General features: G+C 35.5%; 1 protein-coding gene across 2 annotated transcripts in view; it reads left to right on the top strand.

Moving 5' to 3' along the window:
• ARFGEF1 (ADP ribosylation factor guanine nucleotide exchange factor 1) overlaps positions 1-22,796 on the top strand; it is a 193,433-nt gene that overhangs the window by 89,359 nt on the left and 81,278 nt on the right. For both annotated transcript variants that reach the window (XM_037802577.1, XM_037802576.1), the window contains exons 8-10: positions 6,266-6,441; positions 7,307-7,440; positions 10,791-11,025. In XM_037802577.1, the coding sequence (XP_037658505.1) occupies positions 6,266-6,441; positions 7,307-7,440; positions 10,791-11,025 (545 nt within the window). The remainder of the gene's footprint in view (positions 1-6,265; positions 6,442-7,306; positions 7,441-10,790; positions 11,026-22,796) is intronic.

Here is a 22,796-nt window from a genome sequence, read left to right as displayed (position 1 = left end):
TGTGTTAGAAACTCTATTGGTTAAGATCTAGAGGAGAGAATGGGCAGCTTTGGGAATTAGCAGGTGATTTGAAGTATAGTGAATGTGATGTTGTATAATAGAAAAGAAGATTAAAGAAGTAATGGATGATCATAATTTCAGGTGTAGGATTTGGACTTCATTCTAGCACAAATGGATTGCCAATGAAGATTTTAGGGCTAAAAAAATGAAGTGATCACAACTGTGCTTTAAGAACTAAGTGGGGAAATGAGAATTCCAGTAGGAAACAAGTGCCGTAATCTTTCCCTGAATAGGAGAGTAGCAGTGGAAATGGAGGGGAAAATGTGGATGAGAAGTGAGATAATGAATGTTGAATCAATAAGACTGCAACGGATTATATATCTGGGTAAAGAAGAGAAAATAGAAGGTGGTATGTTAGGGGTCACCAAGGATACTCCCAGGTTCAGTGATTCACTAAGAGGACTCCAGCTTTATCTAACTTCCAGCATATAGTCATACTTACTGCTATTATTTGCTACAGCAAAACAAAACAAAACAGCAAAAACAAAAAACAGAGCCAAATCAAAGGAAGAAGGCCTATGGAGTGAAGTCCAGAGGAAACCTGACACAAGCTTCCAAGGGTCCTCTTCTAGTGGAGTGATACAAAAGTCTTAATTCCTGCAGCTTCGGATTGTGACATGTGTTGTCTGTAGGGAAGCTTATTAAAGACTCAGTACCTAGAAGGAAAGCATAAACCATGTTCTTTGTATAAATAGGTACAGTGAACCGCTCTTAACAGGGACCTTGCCAAAATCTAAGGACCCAGACTCTAGCCAAAGTCAACCTTGCAAACAGGCCTTTCTGAGGATAGGCAATCTCAATCCTGTTGTGTTACTCTTTTCTGCACAGACTGTCTTCCCGTTTTTTTGTTTTGTTTTGTTTTGTTTTGTTTTGTTTTTTTGGTGAACTGGGTAGGTGGATGATGATAGTGTTGGTGGAATTGAATCATGTTGCAACGGAAGTTGTCTTGGGGGAAGAAGGCACTACTTTTTATTTTGACATATTGAATTTCACCTCCAGATGGAACATCCATGTGGAAATATTTATGGAATGTGTAATAGAAATACAGAACTCTGGGCTAAGAGCTATCAAGGCAGATGCTATAGATGGGGGTCATTCTGTTAAAATTCATAGTTTAAGCCATAAGGTTATCAAGTGAGAAACTATGGAGGGTAAAAAAGAGACTATGATATTGGGGAGTATGAATTTCTTTTTAAGAAAATACTTACAGTCAAGGAAGGAAGAAAGATTATTATATGCCTATGGAGTCTCTAAAAATCTTACAATATAGATCAGAGGTTGGCAATCTATGGCCTACAGGCCAAATTTGGCCTGCTGCCTATCTTGGTAAAGTTTCATTGGCACATAGCTTTGCTTATTTGTTTACTTATTGCCTTTGACTGCTTTTGTACTACAGAGACCTAGTTGAGCAGTTGTGACAGAGACTGAATGGCCTGCAGAGCCTAAAATATTTGCTGTCTTGCCCTTCATAGAAAAAGCTCATCAACCCCTAGTACAGTGTATGAAGTGAAAGTCCTTTTCATTTTTCTGCAGTTTATTTAGAAAAATTTCAAACCTATAGAAATGTTTAAAGAATAGTACAATGAACACCTGTATACCCTTAATCACTAACAGTTTTGCTATATTTGTTTTATGTCCTTTAATAAACACATGCATACACACACATACATATGTTGTATGTATTTGCTGAACCTTTTGAAAATTGGTTTTATACATCATGACATTTCACCCCTAAATACTTCTGCGTTTATCTTCTAAGAATAAGGGCATCAGTTACATAACCATAATTTCATTTTCACACCTAAGAAAATTAATACTATTTCAAGAATATCTAACAGACATACATTTAACTTTTTCCAAGTTGTCCTAAAATGTGTCTTATGGCATTTTTCCCCCCTTTTCTAAGTCAGGATCCAATCTAGGTATACTCATTGCATTTGACTCTTGTGTTTCTTTGGTGTCATTAATCTAGAACAAGGTTTCTTGTCTTTTTTCCCCTCTTTCATAATGTTTACTTTTTTGAAGAGTCTGAGATAATTATCTTAACAGAATACTCAACATTTTGGACTGATCTGATGGTTTCCTTACGATTACATGTAGATTAAACATATTTGGCAAGAATACAGCATAGATGATGTTGACGCTTATTGCGCTATATCAGCTGGTGCATAAGGAAGGACAGGTTGCCCCATGATCTTGGTGATGCTGTTTCATTATTTTGTTATGATGGTAACCACCAGTTCTCTCCAATGTAAAGGAACATTTTCCTTTTTATAATGAAAAAGTAATCTGAGAGTGATTCTTTGGGACCATATGAAGATCCCTTCACTCAGTGGTTTTAGCATCCGTTGATGATCGTTATGTGACTCAGGTACTACACTGGGCAGCAGTATATTGATTTTCCAATTCTAACATTGAGATTTTTCTTTAGAGAAGAGCCCATCCCTTTTCAAAATAGTACCATGGACTCAAGAATTCTCTTATTAGTCAGTATGTTCGTCCTTTACCATCATTACTCTGTTCCAGATTTGGCTAGCAGGAACCCCTGTAAGCTAACTCCTATTTCCTTTTGATGTGATTCCAGTAGTCTTTGAGCATTTCCTATATTTCTGAACAGTGAACTGTTCCCAGGTTCATCTTAATTTTCCCTTGCCACAGACCTAAAGTCAGGTGTTTCTCCATAGTCCTCATTCCTTTTATTGAGCATTTGTATTTAGAAACCAAGATCTGGATGCTAGGTATGCTCCTTGCTTACTGGGGTGTCATTACTTGTAGGCACTTCCAGTGGGCAGAGATAAGGAAATATACAGTCACAGTTCAAATTGATAGTTCCAAATTAAATCCAGCACCACAAGGTTTCTCCTCATCTTCTTTCTTTCATATTTGTATGTCTCTTTTTTTCACAGTGAAAACCCAGATTCTCAACAACAAACCTATTAAATTTCAAGATTTCTTTGTAATTATATGTGTTTTTAGAATTTCTCTTACTGAGGATGAAGAGTGAGAGTACTATATTTAGAAGTTACTTGTATTAATTATTTTGATGTAATTTAATTTTTAATATGAAGAATATTTACATGATTCAGAAGTCAAAATTATGTAAAAAGGTGTGCTCAGGGAACTTTTTCCTCCACTCCTCCTTTACTGACCCACTTTCTGTAGGTCACACTTTCATTAGCATCTTGTTATTCCTTTGTGTGTAAGTGTTTATTTTCCCCCAGAGAAATAAGCAAATACATATATTCTTATTTCCCTTTCCTTCTTCCACTTTCTGGTGGAATACAATATATCTATCCTTTTTTTCACTCCACTTAATATATACTGGAAATCATACTGTATCAGTTGATAGAGACTTTCCTCATTCTTTTTTTTTTCCCCATAGCTCTTTGCTTGATACTCCATTATGTGGATGTATCACAATTTGTTCAATTGGTCCCCTACCAATGGATACTTGGTATCCATTAGCTTCTGTTTCATAGCACTTTGCCCTTGTTTTTGCTGCAGCGTTCTTCACATCTCACTGTGAGTACTAATTAGAGCTGTTGCAGATGTAAAATGTTTCATGAGGAAACATTTTTGCTCAGATTCTGTGCCTCATCTTCACTTATGAACAGTAGACTTTACATTTCTGCCTATTTATAGAATAGAAAGACTAGATTTGATCAATCTATAAGCAGCTCTCTCAGTAATTGTGTAAATTTCTTTTCCATTTCTCATGGAGGCTTTTCCTCTCCAGAGTACATGAGGTGACTACAACCTAAAGGCAAACCTCATTTCAGAACAAAGAGCTAAGAAACTAATGCCTTTGTAGCTCCAGGGGCCTTGGCTGTGTAGGTTGATTTGGCTTAACTGTATTGTCAGCACAAGCTGAAGCCTTGGAAAGCTTGGGGCAAATGCTGTGAACATTTTATGGTCTATACTTGGTTTGTTCCAACTGTCTCAACCTTTGCCAGGGAATCTTAGGCTGTCTTCATTCAATTAGGACTTTAATTAGCAATATTAAGTAGAGACAGATAGAGTGGAAGTCTAGAACTTTAGGATATTCCACTGCAGTGCTAAGTTGATTTTCCTTCCATATTTATTTCAACACTCCTAGTTAGCTGGGTTACTGCTCTTTCCCCTCCTACCTTACTTATATTAGGAGACCTACCAAGCAGTTCCTCCACTTTAATTAGGCAGTGCTCAATTAAAATCTAGATGATCAAGGCAGCTGGCAGTTTGTTGATAAACATTGGTTTGGTTTCTCAGGCTCTTTGATTAGCACCTTCCCTCCTATACCACAGATCCTGCTGCTCTAGGCTTTGGAGCTTTTTAGAACCACGTGGTAAATCACAGCCGCTTCTTAGGTAGGCTTATTCTTTTGCCTGTGTTCAGGCATAGGCAATTCAACATTATTAGATTTTCCCTTGATCTGAACCTTTCATATTTTCTAGGAATTTCTCAAAGTTTTGAATCCATTTATAGTATTCTCAGCCTTCCAATACTATTACAGACATTGTCTCTCATTTATATTTTTCCTGGTAATTTCAGTGTGATTTGTCGAGGTAGTAGAAGGTAAATTCACCAGTTTGAAACCAGAAATTAGCATTTATATTTAGATGACACTTATAAGGAAGAATTAGAAAAGAAGCATAGAGAATAATAATGTCTGACTGTATTAAATACTTTCTGTGTACCAGGAATGATTTTGTGTGCTTTATGTGCGTTTCACATTTAATCTTCACCTAGACATTGGGAGGTGTGGTTACTGTTTTTGTCTCTTTTTTACAAATGAGAAAATGAAGCACTGAGATTGTTAACTTCCTAGGAAGTGATGAAGGTTCCAACCCAAGGCTGTCTGCTTCAAAGCCTAAAAATAAAATCAGAAAATGTTTTCATTTCTTTTGTGAAACTTCCAAAGAAGGGAGGAAAAAGTAATATAGAAGAATACTGGTTATTCCTTTGAGAAATTTGATAGAAAGAGGAAGGAAAATGATCCATAGTGGTGGCGAAGTTGAGGGAAGATACTTTCTTTAGAATAAAAAGATTTGAGTATGTTTATGGGTAAAAGGGAGGATCTGTGGTTTGCATGAAATTTAAAATGTAGAGTTAAAAGAAAATACTCAGTGGAGGAAGATATTGCTAAAGGCAAGAAGAGATGATTTTGAGGACAAATGAATGGTTAACCATGAAGACGCAAAAGAATGAAATGGGAGAGAAGAAAAGACTTGGAAATGCCAGGATCTAAAATCTGTGCTACATATAACACAGCGTATTTCCCTCATGCTAGCTTATATATTTTTTTCAATTGCTAACATGAAGGAAACACTTTCCTGCAAGGTAGCTACTTAGTTATGGCCACAGACATATATATATTCCTTTGTTTTTTTGAACTTTATTTATTTAAAAAAAACAAACAAACAAAAACATTTCCAGATGAAATAAAACAAAGGAACAGAAAAATCAAATACCCTGAAATAACTTCATTGCTTCTAATATGCTCCTACCATACCACAAAGAATGTAACTTTTTTTTTACGTTACATACATTATACCTAAAATCGTTCTGGGACTTGGTATTAATTCCATTGTTTATGTTTGTTCTACAGGAAGTTATTTGTCTCTGTCTATGTTAATTACAAATACAATTACTCAGACTAAGCTAATGAAAAATACCCAGTGGTGTAGGCCATCATTTCCCACGCTGTGTTCCCAAGAATGTAATGTTTTTAGCAATATATAAAGATACTCCAATAAGAAGGGAAGGGTTCATGGTAAAATAAATTTTGGGAACACTACATATTGTTTATCCCCTTTGGACTGTAATAAAAACCCTATTTCCCTGTATTTTCCAAACTTATTTGATAATGGAGTTTTTGTGTTTGTTTGTGTGTTTGTTTTTGGAGCTTCTCTTAACGTTCCAAGGTGTTAGCATTCATCAGAACCCAGTTTTAGTATATACTAAAATAGACTCAGAGTAAGCTTCTCTTCTGTCACATCCTGGTTAGCCTTTCATCAGCTGAATGTGTTTTCATTGCCAGAGCAACTTAAGAATCATATTTAGACATATTCCAAATGCATGCTTACTCACTAGTAAGTATGCTTGTCTTTAAATGGTGTCAATACATACTACTTTACATTGCTTTTCTGCCGCTATTTCATTTTAAATACTGTATGCTTTTTAAATACACTTCAGTTTTGTGTGTTTTTTATTCTTATCTTTTTAGATATGGGAGAAGGGACTACTATAAATCCAAGTACAGATGGCAACATTGGAACTTTAGAGGATGGTAGTGACAGTGAAAACATTCAAGCAAATGGAATTCCAGGAACACCAATTTCTGTTGCATATACACCATCCTTACCTGATGACAGGTTGTCTGTCTCTTCCAATGATACTCAGGTATAAATAGAAAAGAAATTTATAGGCTACCAATATCTTTTAGAGAGTATCTCCAGTTGATGATGCTGGCAGATTTTAGTTTGGGGAAATAAGAAACTTGGGTTTCTTCTCATTGATACGTACCAAAGCAGTTTATTCCCTTTGTATACTGATAGATTAATTTCAAACTCCTTAAGGTATGTCTTATCTGTATTCCCATCATCCCTATACCTCCCCTGCCCCAACTGAAATTATACTGAAAAAGAATATTCTTATTACATATTCGCAGGATAATTCTAGTGTCATGTAGTGAGAAAGAACTTTTAGAAATCTAGAGAACTTCATCTAACGTTAGCTCAGTGCTACAATGTAGTGACAGGTCCTCCTTATTCTTCCTTCTCTATATATTTTGTATTTTTTTCTTTTATCTTTTTAAGTAATGGAGTTCTGTCTTAAAGTAGTGCTCCATATACAGGGATAGTTTTTCCTGGCCTTGTTGATCTTCAGTAGATATATTGTTTTGACAATTTCTGCTGTCTAATATCTGTCCAAGAGTAGATAAAAAGTGGAACAGGACAAAAATATAAGACACAGAGTGACAGGTAGTGTAAAACATAATTTAGGCCTTTGGAGGAGTTATCTTGTCTCAGGACATTAAAAGACTGCATTTTTTTTCTTTCAGATTTTTAATTTATTGTTGGGGATAGGGATGGCATGTTAGACTAAGGGAAGATAATATATAGCAAATTCCTCATCTGGTTCCCCTTTCTAATAGTTGGAGGGAAGCCCCACATATTATGGAATTGAATAAAATATATTAGAAGGCTGAAATGATTTTTATACTCGTGTAAATGTCTTTATTTTCATGGTGTGTTAACTTGTTTAGGAATCTGGAAATTCTTCAGGACCTTCACCTGGTGCTAAGTTTTCCCACATTTTACAAAAGGATGCCTTTCTGGTATTCAGGTCCTTGTGTAAACTGTCCATGAAGCCACTATCAGATGGACCCCCAGATCCAAAGTAAGTTATTAGCTGTTCTGCCTGAGAAATATGCTAAGATAATCTTTAGATTACCTTTTGTTCCTCTTGTCCGGTAGGACTCTAAAACTCTTAGTGGTATTTTACTTTAAAAAAAAATGTATTGGCAAACAGTTGAGTTCCAAAACTGCTAGAGTGTAGTGGGTACTTTATACTATTTCCCAAAGTGTATGGAGAATATTATAAAATAGAATAGTGCTTGGTTCAGAGAAGGTGCTCAGTAAATGTTATTGGATGAATGAATTCTTACTCCAATATTGTGAGTAACTTCAAAACTAATGTAGCTGTGTTTCTCAGCTTTTTGTCGAACTTCTGAAAGCTGACACTTAAAAGGTATTAAAACCTAACAGAAGTAAATCTTAAAAGTCATAATGAAAAATAATACATATTCCGACAAAATGCCTTAGGATGGTATCTTCTCCATGGAAAACAGGAAGTACTTTGAGATAGTCACTTGTCTGATACTTATGAAAAATATTGGCTTAAACCCTAGGAAATTGCCATTTTTTAAAAAGCTGTAAGTGACCAAATCTTTCATTACATATGATTCAACTCTAATTACTACTTGAAATTGAGTTTGGGGATTACTAGAATGGCTTGCTTTTCTAATGTTGCAGCATATAATGTATTGCACTATGGCACTTTTAAGAAAACTTTTTGGGGAGAGAAAACAGGGAGAAGGCCCGCTTGACCTTAAGAAAGGGAAATTAAAATAGGAGGAAATGTAGCAACAGTACTTTAGTAACAGAAAACAAAAAGAAAACTACAGCTTTTCAGTTTCTAAATGCCAGCTAAGAAAGAAAAACTAGAGACAGTTTCTATAACAACTTTGTAAGCTTCTGGAACCACAGTTCTTAGATTTTCTATAGTTTTGTTTTACATTTTTGTACTGTATTCATTCAGGAAGAAATATCTTTTAGTCTCAGAAGTGTAAAATCAGAAAGATAATTTATTGATTCTTCTGTATTTTGGAAATACAGACTGCAGAAAAAGGATTAAGATTGTCCAAATTACAAAATAAACTTACTTATGTCCTATGGAACTTTATAAGAATATGTTTTTTAAGATTTTCAATTTCATTCTTGCTATTGGGGGGAAATAACTTACTCATTAAAAAAATTGATAATTTTTATTTCTTATTCTGAATTGACAATGACCTAATTGAAATGGAAAATAACTTAAGAATTGGGTATTATTGAAGACCATTTTTGCTATGATTAAAAATGTTATTGACCTTAAAAGCCTCAGATACTTAGTTTTCTCAAATTGAATGTAAAAAAAATGTGATTTGAAAAAAAAATGCTAGAAACAGAAAAGAGGGAATTCTTTACAATGCTAAGAATGGGGAAAAGAAAAAAATATATATATATATATGAATTTTGAGGAGTACTCTTTTTGGGGATGTCCTGAAAAAGAGTGATGAAGTTTTGGAAAGTTGCCATCTGTAATAGTACGAAGCATTCTCATGAGTAATAATGTAAATTATTTGCTCTACTTAGTGGGCTTAAACCTCAATAGTAGGAAATTTTGTTTGGACATTAAAAAAGATGTATTTGAACATTACAGTCATTAAACGTTAGAATTGAATACTGAGGAGATTTTCCACCCATAGACTGTTTTTTTTTTCTATAAAAGCATGCATGCTTTCTTGTTTTGAATGATTTTGCCAAAATCAATGAGTTTCTATAGTTATATACTTTTCTTTTTGGTCTTTGCCTCTCTATATTTTATGACTTTGCTAAGATGATGATCCATGTTCTTTAAGCTTGAATCATAATTTGAAATTACCCCATGACAAACTTCAGATGTGAAATTTCTAGCCTTTTTTGCCTATCCAAAGCATAATTTATTTTGTCAAAAAACAATCATTTGATCATTTCTTCATTAGTACCTTATACGTAGAAGGTACTTAAGGGTTTGGATCAATGCATAAATAAATTCATTGTTTTTTGGACATATACTATGTACAAGGCATTTTGTTAGCTGCTCGGGTGTAAAGATAAAACTTATTTGCCACCAAAAAACTTGATACGGTAGATAATGATAAGGTGCAGGATTTAATTGCTGTAGCAGTTGAGCACAAAGGGTGATAAATGTGAGCTAGACTAGAAGTAATAGTAACATGTAAGCCTTGAAAGATACTTGGTAGCTTGATTGACATAGGCCATATATTCCTGTAGCTGTTCAAAATCTGACCTCCAGCTGTTTCTAACTTGATTTATCCAGGCTTTTTGTTACACTGATATATTTGCTGCCCATATTCTTACATTCAAAGGAATAACCGTGTTGGAAACATGACTGTATAATAATGAGTCATGATATTATTGGCTCCAATTTTATTTTAAAGAAGGTAGGATTTTTTTGTGATATCCAATGAAATGAAATGAAATATTCCTTGTAAGAGTTACTCACGTCCTTGAATTACTTGGAGTTACACCCATATGATTTTTAAGGTGGAAATCAGGAGCAGTTAAGTTTACTATACTGAGTAAATGTAATTGAATACAGCATTTGGAAGAAATTTTTTTTAAAAAAAGAATGAGCTACTAGGGCAATTATGTATGTTCTGCTTTTGAAATGTTGCCTAGGATCAATCTCCTTCATCTGTTGGGCCTAAAAAACCTGTTTCAGTGGGAGAAAAAATATATTTGTGATACCTGATAATTAAAATGCTACATGTTGATCAAAAGCGTGGCACAGGTACATTGATCAGAATTTTTTTTAATTAAGCCAAAACATCTGTTTTCCTGCTTTTCATTATAAAAATATGTAGAATAAATGGGGTAAGATACTAGGAGATACAGTTTTGAAATGTTCTATAAACTTCTTTGTGTTTATTTCAAAACAGAAAAAAATCCTAAAATGTTCACGAAGAAGTAAGAGTGATGTAGTGCTATAACTTGTTAATGCTAGCACAACTTTTTGTTGGTTTTTGGGACTTTTGGGCAGCAGAACTAGGACAGAAATACTTTGGAACTGTTTTGTACCAAGCATGGCACTTAATTTGAGAAGTTCATTTTGGTTTCTAAAGAGATACGATTGTGAAAGAAAAGAACAAGCCATACATAAATCTTCACATTATTTGTTTTTTCCCATCTAAAAACTTTGTGAAATTATGTGGTACAAGGGAACGTCATTGGAGCCACCCATTATAGGTGGCTAAGCTCATTCACAAACTGTAATTTCATTTTTATGTTTTACAGCTTTCTTTTCCTCTCCATTTGTGAAATTTTTGTGAGATTGTGTGATATCAGGAAATATCTTAGGAGCAACCTGTTATAACCATATGCTAAACTTGTTCATATACTGTGCCTTCTTTTTTTACATTTTAGGTCCCATGAGTTACGATCCAAGATTCTTTCATTGCAGTTACTTCTATCCATTCTGCAGAACGCAGGATCTATTTTCAGGACAAATGAGATGTTTATTAATGCTATTAAGCAGTATCTCTGTGTTGCACTGTCAAAAAATGGAGTCTCATCTGTTCCAGAGGTTTTTGAGCTTTCTCTTTCCATATTTCTTACTTTATTGTCGAACTTCAAGATGCATCTGAAGATGCAAATTGAGGTATGTTTTGCATTTAGGCAAATTAAGATTACTGTTAGTGTTTCATTTGCTTCATGTTAAATAAGATTAATACACTGAAAAGTTTTTTAGAATGTGAAATAATATTTGTATATTTTCATATACTTTTTTTATTCATTCATACATCTAAATTTGTACACCTAGACACTGGGTAAATGAAGAACTAAGGATGCAAAATCAAATAAGAACAGTCCTTGTCTTCAAGGAATGTATACTAGTTGAATGAATGATTCTGGCTGTCATGAATTAATCTGTTCCTCACAATAGCTTTGCCATTGTATAAATGGTATGTAAGAGTGAGTTTGTTTTTCTTAAAAGAAATCTCTAAGTATATTCTGCATCCGTATGGTTTTAACACATGCAAGTATCAATAACTTTAAAAGGGGTAATTTTGTGGGGGTTAAGGATTATACTTTTGGGTTGTATTGTAGGACATTTGGGAAAATTAATTCCTGCTTTGTACTTTTTTTCCCCCTCTAATGTATATATTATGTCCCTAAAGTTTTCCCCAAGGAAATATTTCCTGAAATTTAGCACAACTAAATCAGAGAATCTTCTGTCAGTGCCTTTATGTATCATGAAGGTGTACTAGTATGTTTAGTTATTACTTTCATGTAATACATTATCAAAAATAGTACTCTATTCTTTACTGATATAATGGATAATTTCCTCACTTGCCATTTGTGAAAATATTGTTTTAGCTGGACGTTATTTTAGATACGCTCATTTTAAAGCCAGTCAGTTTTCACCTTCATATTGTATTTGATGTTTTATGCAGTTTTTGTTCTTATGTTTGTTATTCTTACATTTAATCATAACTCAAGGTGAGACTAATAATTCATCAGTGCCGGATAAAAGATAAATTATTTTTTAACTAGAATTTTGAGATAGCTAAGTAATTATATAATACTATATTATTAATATTCTCTATATTAAAATTCATTTAGAACATTATTATGGTAATGATATAGAATAAGGTCTTGGTATTATAAGTGAAAGGTATTTTAACTTAATATGTTTGGACAGGAAATGGCTTCATAGAAATGTCAAGTTTTACAGGTTTGCATTTGGTAAAAGAATACAAGACAGTTAATTAGGAAGAATTACTTTTTTTTTTTTTTTTAGATAGTTTTCCCCCTTTATCTTAAAAAGCACAAATAAAAGAGACTTTTAAAAAAACTGGGATCTTTTTTTTCTGTAACAAATCTTTTACTTGATGATGAGGCATCTAGCTTTTTTTTTCTTTTAATTGCAGAAGTTGTAGGTTAACAGAAAAATCATGCAGCAAATGCAGAGATCCCATATACTCCCCAACCCCCATGTATACAGTTTTCCCTATTATTAACACTTGGTATTAGTATAGTACCTTTGTTACAATTGATGGAAGAATATTATTAGAATTCTTCTAGTTGGTCTATTAACTATAGTGCATAGTTTACATTAGGATTCACTATTTGTGGTGTACAGTTCTGTGGCTTATTATTTTTAAAATTTTTATTCTAGTAACATATTCCAAAATTTCCCCTTTTAACCACATTCAAATATATAATTCAGCGCTGTTAATTACATTCACAATGTTGTGATATTATTACCAACATCCGTTATCAGAACAGAAACTATGAATTAATCACTAACTCCCCATTCCTTATAACCACAGCCCAGCCCCTGGTAACCTGTATTCCAGTTTCTGACTCTGTGAATTTTATTACTCTGATTATTTCATATTAGTGAGATCATACATTATTTGTCTTTTTGTGTCTGGCTTGTTTCACTCAACATGATGTCTTCAGAGTTCATCTGTTTTGCATATATCAGCATTATTCCTTTTTACAGCTGAATAGTATTCCATTGTATGTATATACTACATTTTGTTTATCCGTTCATCTGTTGATGGACACTTGTGTTGCTTCCGTCTTTTGACAAATGTGAATATGCCACTGTGAACATTGGCATGCACAGGTCTGTTCTAGTTCCTGCTTTCAAGTCTTTTGGGAATATACCAAGAAGTGGGATCTCCAGGTCATATGGTAATTCTATGTTTAACTTTCAGAGGAACCGCCAACTGTCTTCTACAGTGGCAGCACAATTTTATGTTCTCAACAATAAATGAGTGTTCCTATTTCTCTGTATCCTCTCCAACATTTATTTTCCTTTTTTTAAATAGTAGCCATTCTAGTGGGTGTGAATTGGTATTTCATTATGGTTTTTAAAAAATTTTTTTAAATTATTTTTATTTTTTTTGTATTGAGATTTGTTTACAAACCATACAATTATCCAAAGATCCAAAGTGTACAATCAGTTGCCCATGGTACCATCATACAGCTGTGCATCCATCACCACAGTGAATTTTTTTTTCAATTTTTAGAAGATTTTCATTACTCCAGAAAAGAAATAAAGACAAAAGAAGGAAACTCAAATCCTCCCATACCCCTAACCACCCCACTATGGTGCAATATTTGTCCTTATGTGTCTGTCTTATTTCACTCAATATAGTGTCTTCATGGTTTCTTCATCACCTATTTTTTTTAAGGTAGCTTTGTTCACACACCATACATTCCTTCGTAAGTAAACAATTGATAGTTCCCTGTATAGTCACATATTTATGTATTACCACCATCACCACTATCTGTGTAAGGACATCTCTCTGTTTCTTCCACAAAGAAGGAGAAAGAGTGAAAGAACATAGTGAGACAAAAGGAAAAAAAAAAGAAAGAGAAAAAAAAATGACAGCTAGGAAGTGATAAAAGGAAAGATAGCATTAAACCAAAGTACAATAAAGAGTCAGACAATACCCCCAATGCCAAGAGTCCCATACCCCTACCCTCTGTCTCCTCCCCCCCCATATGCACTTAGCTTTGGTATATTGCCTTTGTTTCATTAAAGGAAGCAAAATACAGTGTTTCTGTTAATTATAGTCTCTAGTTTGCATTGATTGTATTTTCCCCCCAATCCCACCCTATTTTTAACACCTCGCAGTGTTGACATTCATTTGTTCTTCCTCATGTAAAAACATATTTGTACCTTTCATCACAATTGTTGAGCATCCTAGGTTTCACTGAGTTATACAGTCCCAGTCTTTATCTTTACTCTTTCCTTCTGGTGTCCCACATGCTCCTAACCTTCCTCTTTCAACCATACTCACAGTCCTCTTTGTTCCATGTACCTATATTGCTGTGCTACTATCTCCCAAAATTGTGTTCCAAACCTCTCACTCCTGTCTTTTCCTTTCTGTCTGTAGTGCTTCCTTTAGTGTTTCCCGTAGAGCAGGTATCTTGTTCACAAACTCTGTTATTGTCTGTTTGTCAGAGAATATTTTAAGCTCTCCCTCATTTGAAGGACAGTTTTGCTGGATATAGGATTCTTGGTTGGTGGTTTTCTCTTTCAGTATCTTAAATATGTCACCCACTTCCTTCTTGCCTCCGTGGTTTCTGTTGAGACATCTCCACATAGTCTTATCAAGCTTCTTTTGTATGTGATGGATCGCTTTTCTCTTGCTGCTTTCAGGATTCTCTCTTTATCTTTGATGTTTGATACCCTGATTATTAAGTGTCTTGGCATAGGCCTGTTCAGATCTATCCTGTTTGGAGTATGCTGCTCATCTTGGATCTGTACTTTTATGTCTGTCATAAGAGATAGGAAATTTTCATTGATTATTTCCTCTATTATTACTTCTGCCCCTTTTCCCTTCTCTTCTTCTGGGACATGCATGACACGTACATTCCTGTGTTTTGTGTTGTCATTCAGTTCCTGTAGACGTTGCTCATATTTTTCCATTCTTTTCTCTATCTGTTCTTTTGTGTGTAGCCTTTTGGGTGTCTTGCTATCCAGTTCCTGAGTGTTTTCTTCTGCCTCTTGAGAACTCCTGTTGTGTGTCTCCATTGTGTCTTTCCTCTCTTGTGTTGCGCCTTTCATTTCCATAGATTCTGCCAGTTATTTTTTTGAACTTTTGATTTCTACCTTATGTATGCCCAGTTTATCATTATATGCTTCATCTCTTCTGCCGTATTTTCCCTAAGCTTTTTGAATTGATTTAGCGTTAGGTGTTTCAATTCCTGTATCTCAGTTGAAGTGTAAGTTTGTTCCTTTGACTGGACTATACGTTTTTCTTAGTGTAGGTTGTAGTTTTCTGTTGTCTGGGCATCTGGTTTCCTTGGTTACCCCAATCAGGTTTTCCCAGACCAAGCGGGCTCAGGTCTTAGAAGGAGGCAATAGTGTGTCTTAGAAGATTGATACACCCTTTGAGGCTTCAAGCCACTGTGCTTTTCTGCCCAGCAGGTGACACCTGTCAGCCTGTCACTCCAGACTGGTGTAAGGAGGTGTGGCCTGTGGCTGTTTTCCCCCAGGCTCTGTGGTCTGGTTCTGAATGGAAGGCGGGTAGTAGAGCTTGGCACTACCTCTTTCCTCTTAGGGGAAATACACCCCCTGGGGAGATATTACTTGCTTTTGTATAGTCTCTCTGCCTCTTGGTATCTCTGCCCTTGTGTGGATCAGAGTGCTGGGAACTGAAAATGTCTTAGCCTTCTCCACTGAGCCGAAAAGGGGACAGAAAGCTCCTCTTCAGGGCCATTCCATGGCCACTCTCAGTGTCACCCGTTAGCCAAAGACAGTCCCCAGTCCTCTAGGTTCCCCCTCCCTCCCAGAGAGGTCCTCCGGCTCTCCAAGGTCAGTCATCACCAGAAGCCTCTGTCTGCTTGTTGGCGATTTGTTCCTTTTGTTGAGCAGTCCATGTTTGTGAATTAAAACTTCAGCTGGAGCTGGGCTGAGGTATATTTGCTTGTTCAGAGAATGCTGCTGTCTTAACACAGTGAAGTTTTGAGGTTCGGGCTGCTGTGGGGGAAGGGGGCTCTCGGCTTGGGTCCGCGGTTATACACATTTTATGCTGTGATCTCGGGCATTTCTCCCAATCCAGGCTGGTGTATGATGTGTGGACAGTCAACATTTGTCCCTCAGCAGTTATTCCAGATTATTTACTAGTTGTTCCTGGTTGTTTATTAGTTGTTCCAGGGGGACTAACTAGCTTCCGCTCCTCTGTGCCACCATCTTCCCCTCCTCATTATGGTTTTCAGTGGCGTTTTCCTAATGGCTGATAATGCTGAACATCTTTTCATGTGTTTTTTAACTATTGATAATGCAGGACTTTCTTCTACCATTTTGATACATGGTCTTTGTAGTTCTTATACTTTTTTGTTGCTCCATTCTTCCGTAATGCCTACCTTCATATTTATTTGTTTTTTTTGGTTTGTGCATTTTGAGTCCTTTCTCATTTCTTTATGGATCTGTTTTTCATATTTTCTTTGTGGTTTTCATGGGTCTTAAATTTAAAATCCTAAGTTTATAGCAATTGTGTTTGATTTGATACCAAATTAACTTTAATAGCATATACATACACTGTTTCTGTATCCTTGTCCCCCCATGTTTTTGTTGTACTTGTTACAAATTACATCTTTATGACACTGTATGTCCCAAACTGTAGATTTTTCATTTCTTTTTGTGCACTTGCATTTTAGAACTTGTAAGAAGTAAAAGGTGGATTCAATTCCCAATAAAATACAATAGGACTGGTGGTGTTAATTACCCATATGATTACCTTTACTGGAGGACTTTGTTTTTTTATGCTGCTTTGATCCTCTGTCTGTTGTTCTTTCCTTTCATTTTGAAGAATTCCTTTGGCATTGCTTGTAGGACGTGTGTAGTGGTGGTGAACTCCTTCAGCTGTTGTTTATCTGGGAATGTTTTAATCTTTCCTTCATTTTGAAAGACAGTCTCAGTGGACATAAACTTTTTTGTTGTTTTCTTTCAGCACTGTAAATATTTTTTCCTACTGCCTTCTTTCCCTGTGGTTTTTGATGAGAAATTGGTACTTAATCTTATGGGACTCCCTTATACGTAACATGTTGCTTTTTTTTCTTGGGCCTTTCAGAACTCTCTTGTCTTTCACATTCAGCTGTTTGACTATTATTTGCCTGGGAATGGTTCTTTTCAAGTTTATCCTGTTTGGGGTTTAGTGGGTTTTTTGAATGTGCTTGTTCACGTCTTCCCTTAAATTTGGGAAGTTTTCTGCTGTCGTCTCTTCAAATATTCCTTCTGCTCCTTCTCTTCCTTCTCTTTCTGGAACTCCCATAATGCATATATTTGGTATGCTTGATGGTATTCCACAGGTCTCTCAGGCTTAGGTCACTTTTTTAAAATTCTTTTTTCTTTCTGCTCCTCAGTCTGAAACATTTAAATTTTCTTGTCTTCAAGTTCACTTATTTGTTTTTCTGATAGCTTCAATCTGATGTTGCTACTCTCTAGGTAATTTTTCTTTTCAGTTATTGTGGGCTTCAACTATAGTATTTCTGTTCAGTTCATTTTTTAAATTGGTAGCTCTTATAGAGATTCTTATATTGTTCATTCATTGTTTTCCTATTATCCTTTAGTTCTTTTTTATGTTTTCATTTATCTCTCATAGTATATATATCGGGGGTCATTTTTAAAATGTCTCCATCTGTTATCTCCAAAGTTTTGTCTCCTTTGTAGATGGTATCTGGATTTTTCCCTTTGATGTGCGATGTTTTCCTGTTTCTTTTGTTGAGGCTTTTGTTTTGTACATTGTACATTTTTAAAATTTTTAGACTGTTACCTCTGGGATTTAGTTCCTAAGCAGTCTATTCCTTAAGTTTGTATCCAGTTAGTGATATAACAGAGATTTACATGAGTGCCCAGAATTAACAAAAACAAATGCCAAAAGCTTCTTTCATCATCTTTGCAAGTTGTGTCAGTATTGACTAGTCACCTCCTACAGAGTTTAGCCTCCCTAACAAGAAGTTCAGCTGAGATGAAAGTGAAGTGCCGTGTCTTCTCTGTCTTCTCTGAGCCTTTGTCTTGTCCTGGCCTGGTGTTTGCTTGTGGCCTTTGTGTTCTCCCCACCCCCACCCCCACCCCTGTTTACAGGAATTCTATTTCCTTTGAATTAGACTTTCTCCGCCTCCTGGGCACTGTGTTATATGACGTAAAGCAGGACCATTTAAACTTAATTGTTTCTTACACTGCTTTCCCTGTAATCAAGCTGCTTTTGCATGCGGGCTGCTATCCAGTGGATTGGTACAGACACATAAGCACCCCAGTGGGCATTAGATGTTACTCTGCTCCCTGGGAGTGCAGGCTGACTTTGAACCACACTGGGTTGGAGGTGGGGAGGGGCAGAGAAAGGGCAACCAAGGGCTCATAACCTTCTCCTACTGTTTTTTAAACTTTGTTTTCTTAATTTGGCAGTTTCCCAGTCACTGCAATCATTTAACTTTTTCATGGGGTTCTGAGGAAGATTGCTCTGCCTATTTTTGCTCATTGCTCAAATATTCTCTGGGAAATAAGCACTCTGGATCCTTATATACTACCTTCTTGATCAACCAGAAGCAAGAGGCATTTCCCTTGATGTTAGAGAATTCTGGAAAACTTTTTACAGTCAATTACTTTTGGATTTTTGGATGTTGACCACTTACGAAGAGACTGATTAGTAGACTGTGAAATGTTAATTCTTACAGAAATAGTTGTCACAAAGATCACACCAGTTTGGATTACTATTTCTGTAGGGAAAATATGATTCTTGTAGTTTTTGTAAGCATGAATTACCTCTTAAGAAATGCCCTGTCTACCCTTGGATTATCATTACACAAGTGTTGTCTTGTTCTCATTTTTTAAAGATATAAGGTTTATTTTCACTTTCCATTATCCCCCAAGGGGCGCTTGTGAGAGTAAAATGAGAGAAGTGTAGATATGCTTTTTAAAATATTAAACATATTTAAATGCAAGGTAAACTATGCTTCACTTTGAGAAAATGCAACGTAAAAACCTAAATTGGCAAAATAAAATTGAGATCATTGTTATGTGATTCCTTTTATTAGAACATTCACTTCAGTTTCTGTAATGTGATTATTCCAGTGGCATTAAATTACATATATTTCAGAAAATATAGTTTATACACAACTTTTCAAGAGCGCATCTATTATGTGAAGATGAAATGCTTATAATAGTACCATTACTCCATATGTATACATTAAGATCGTTCAGTAAATCTTAAAATACTTGATTGTTTTTGGAGTAGACATGGTGCCTTTGTTATAAGAATAGTCTTTTGCTTTTTAGTACAATAGCTAAAGTTGTTTTTCCCCCCTCTTTATCTCCAAATCTTTGTTATTTATTTATTTTATAAATCGGAGATTCTCAAACATTGTTATTTCACAGCATCATTGGAGTCTGTAATCGTTTTGTGGCGCACTTATGCCAAAAGAAATACCATTTATTTATTAGTTAGGTCCAGATATCGTAATAAATGTTTGTATTGGCAAGTTAATATCCATTTGAAAAAAAAGTTGGTACGCATGAATTGAAAGAAAAAATGTTATTTTTTTCCTTAAATAGCCACAACTACTTACTAATGGGACATTTGTGCCTATTTGACCCTGCACAACTTCTCACATCTTGGAATCAGATTAGACACCACTACTCTCATTTCTTACTATGTATTGGTTTTCATGCATACTTGCTTTTTATCACAGCAACCACCAAAACTCAGATTTACAAAGATAATGATGTCATGGTAAGGAATATAGTGTTTATCTAATGTTAAAACTGAACAGCCTTGGCACGAGCAACCAAAGAACAAATAGACAAATGGGATCTCCTCAAAATTAAACACTTTTGTACATCAAAGGACTTTGTCAGAAAAGTCAAAAGGCAACCTACACAATGGGAGATGATATTTGGAAACCACATATCAGATAAGGGTTTAATATCCCGAATATATAAAGTAATCCTGCATCTCAATAACAGAAAAACAAACAATCCAATTAAAAAATGGGCAAAAGACATGAACAGACATTTTTCTGAAGAGGAAATACAAATGGCTCAAAAGCATATGAAAAAATGCTCAACTTCACTGGCTAGTAAGGAAATGCAAATCAAAACCACAATGAGATATCATCTCACACCTACCAGAATGGCCATTATCCAAAATACAGAAAATGACAAGTGCTGGAGAGGATGTGGAGAAAGAGGCACACTTATTCATTGTTGGTGGGAATGTAGAATGGTGCAACCATTCTGGAAGACAGTATGGAGGTTCCTCAGGAAGCTAAATATAGATTTGCCATATGACCCAGCTATTCCATTGCTGGGTATATATTCAGAGGAACTGAAACTTAAGACACAGACAGACATTTGTAAACCAATGTTTATTGCAGCATTATTCACAATTGCCAAGAGATGGAAACAGCCCAAATGTCCATCAAAGGACGAGTGGATAAACAAAGTGTGGTATATACACATGATGGAATATTATGCAGCTGTAAGACAGAACAAAGACATGGATCAAGTAATAATGTGGCTGAACCTTGAGGACATTATGTTGAGTGAAGTTAGCCAGAAACAAAAGGACAGATTCTGTATGGTCTCACTAATATGAACAGATATTAATGAACAAACTTTGGGAGTTAAAAGCTGACAAACAGGCGACCAGGAGATAGAAAGAGGGCAGAGATCAGCCATTTGATGCTGAAGGACTACAGAATGTTTAGGATTGATCGCATAGATCCAGAAATAGATAGCATAATGCTGTGTGATGGTAGCACGGTATTGTAAGTACACTGAACAAAGATGTCTGTGAGTAAAGCTGAAAGAGGTGGAATAGGAGAATGTATGACACCAGAGGTAACGATAGATGATAAAGACTGGGACTGTATAACGTGGCAAAAACTGGAGTGGCCAATGACTGTTACTAAATATACAAATATAAAAATGTTTTTGCATGTGGGAAAGCAAATGAATGTCAACCATGTAGAAATTTGAAAAAGGGATGATATTCAGGAAAAAAACATAATCAAAGCAAACTGGAGTCTATGGTCAACAGTAACATTGTAATATACCTCCAATAAATGTAACAAAGGCAATATGCCATTGCTAAATTTATATGAGAAAGGGATATAGGGGAGTAATATGGGATTCTTGGTAGTGGTGTTATTTGCTGTCCTTAGTAGTATATTGTATTGTATGACACGTTATTTTTCTTTTTAACATTTTTTCTTATTGCTAAAAAAAAAAAAACAAAACAATTTTTCTTGTAGTAATCAGTATGTTCAAATGCTGATTGTAGTGATAAATGTACAACTTTATGATGATACCATGAACAACTGATTGTACACTGTGGATAAATGTATGGTATGTGAATATAAGTCTATAAAATTGTAGGAAAATATATATATAGGAGTAAAAGTGTTGGAGAAAACATGGTGAGAGCAATGATGCCTCACCAATATGGACTAACTACCATGTGTAAACTCAGAATTGAATCTTAGAACATAGCCTAACATGGACACAATAATTGTAATAGTACCTAGATTGTAAGCTCTTACAGCAGTTAACTCTATCCCTGAATTGTAAGACCTATCTCTAAACTTTGAGATGCTGATCCCCTAGCGTATATTGTCACAAACATTGGGACTGGTGGTTTGATGTGCTGAGCCCTTGAGCATGGGACCTTGCCCTTATAAGCTCATTACCACAAAGGAGAGTCTAAAGTTGTATGTAATGGTGCCTAAGAGTCTCCCCCTGAGTACCTTTTTGTTGCTCAGATGTGGCCCTCTCTCTCTCTAACTGAGCCATCTCGACAGGTGAACTCGCTGCCCTCCCCCCTACGTGGGACCCGACTCCCAGGGGTGTAAATCTCCCTGGCAACGCAGAGTATGACTCCCGGGGATGAATGTAGACCCGGCATCGTGGGACTGAGAGTATCTTCTTGACCAAAAGGGGGATGCAAAATGAGACGAAATGGTTTCAGTGGCTGAGAGATTCCAAATGGAGTCGAGAGGTCACTCTGGTGGACATTCTTATGCACTATATAGATAACACCTCTTAGGCTTTAATGTATTGGAATAGTTAGAAGTAAATACCTGACACTACCAAACTCCAACCCAGCAGCCTGGACTCCTGAAGACAATTATATAATAATGTAGATTACAAGGGGTGACAGTGTGATTTTGAGGACCTTGTGGATCACACCCCCTTTATCTAGTGTATGGATGAGTGGAGGAATGGGGATAAAAACTAAAGGACAAATGGGGTGGGATGGGGGGATGATTTGGGTGTTTTTTTTTTTCACTTTTATTTTTTATTCTTGTTCTGGTTCTTTCTGATGTAAGGAAAATGTTCAGAGATAGATTGTGGTGATGAATGCATAACTATGTTATCATACTGTGGACAGTGGATTGCATATCATGGATGATTGTATGGTGTGTGAATGTATTTCAATAAAACTGAATTAAAAAAAAAAAAAAACAAAACTGAACAGCCTTGTGTGGTGTCTGACATTATCATGAAAATCCTTGTGGCAATACTGTGATTTTGCTGCAGCCTTCTGGGGTGCCTTGGTGTGTTTGGGAGCTGTGACCATCAGTATTTATTGAACACCTGCTGTATGCCATGCAAGGTGGACACACTGCTTAACAGGAAAGGCCAGGTCCCTACCCTCTTAAGGCTTAGAGTCTCGTAGGAAATACATTAAGCAAGGAAATAGAAATGCATCGAGTTTTGTGAAAGAAAATCACATTATAAGGATGCCAAACTGAATTTGGGGGAGAAAGTGTCAGTCTTCTTAATTATAAATGATTATTGTTTCTGGATTCAAAAAATACATATTCCGTAAGTTAATAAGTTGTGTTTGTTTTTCTTTTTCAGTCATCCTCTCAATTCAGACACTTTTCCCAAAATAAATTTGAATC

Source organism: Choloepus didactylus, chromosome 14 (genome assembly GCF_015220235.1).
Source record: "Choloepus didactylus isolate mChoDid1 chromosome 14, mChoDid1.pri, whole genome shotgun sequence".
NCBI lineage: Eukaryota > Metazoa > Chordata > Mammalia > Pilosa > Megalonychidae > Choloepus > Choloepus didactylus.
The sequence above is the reverse complement of the archived record's forward strand: the minus strand, read 5'-3'. Positions and strand labels throughout refer to the sequence as shown.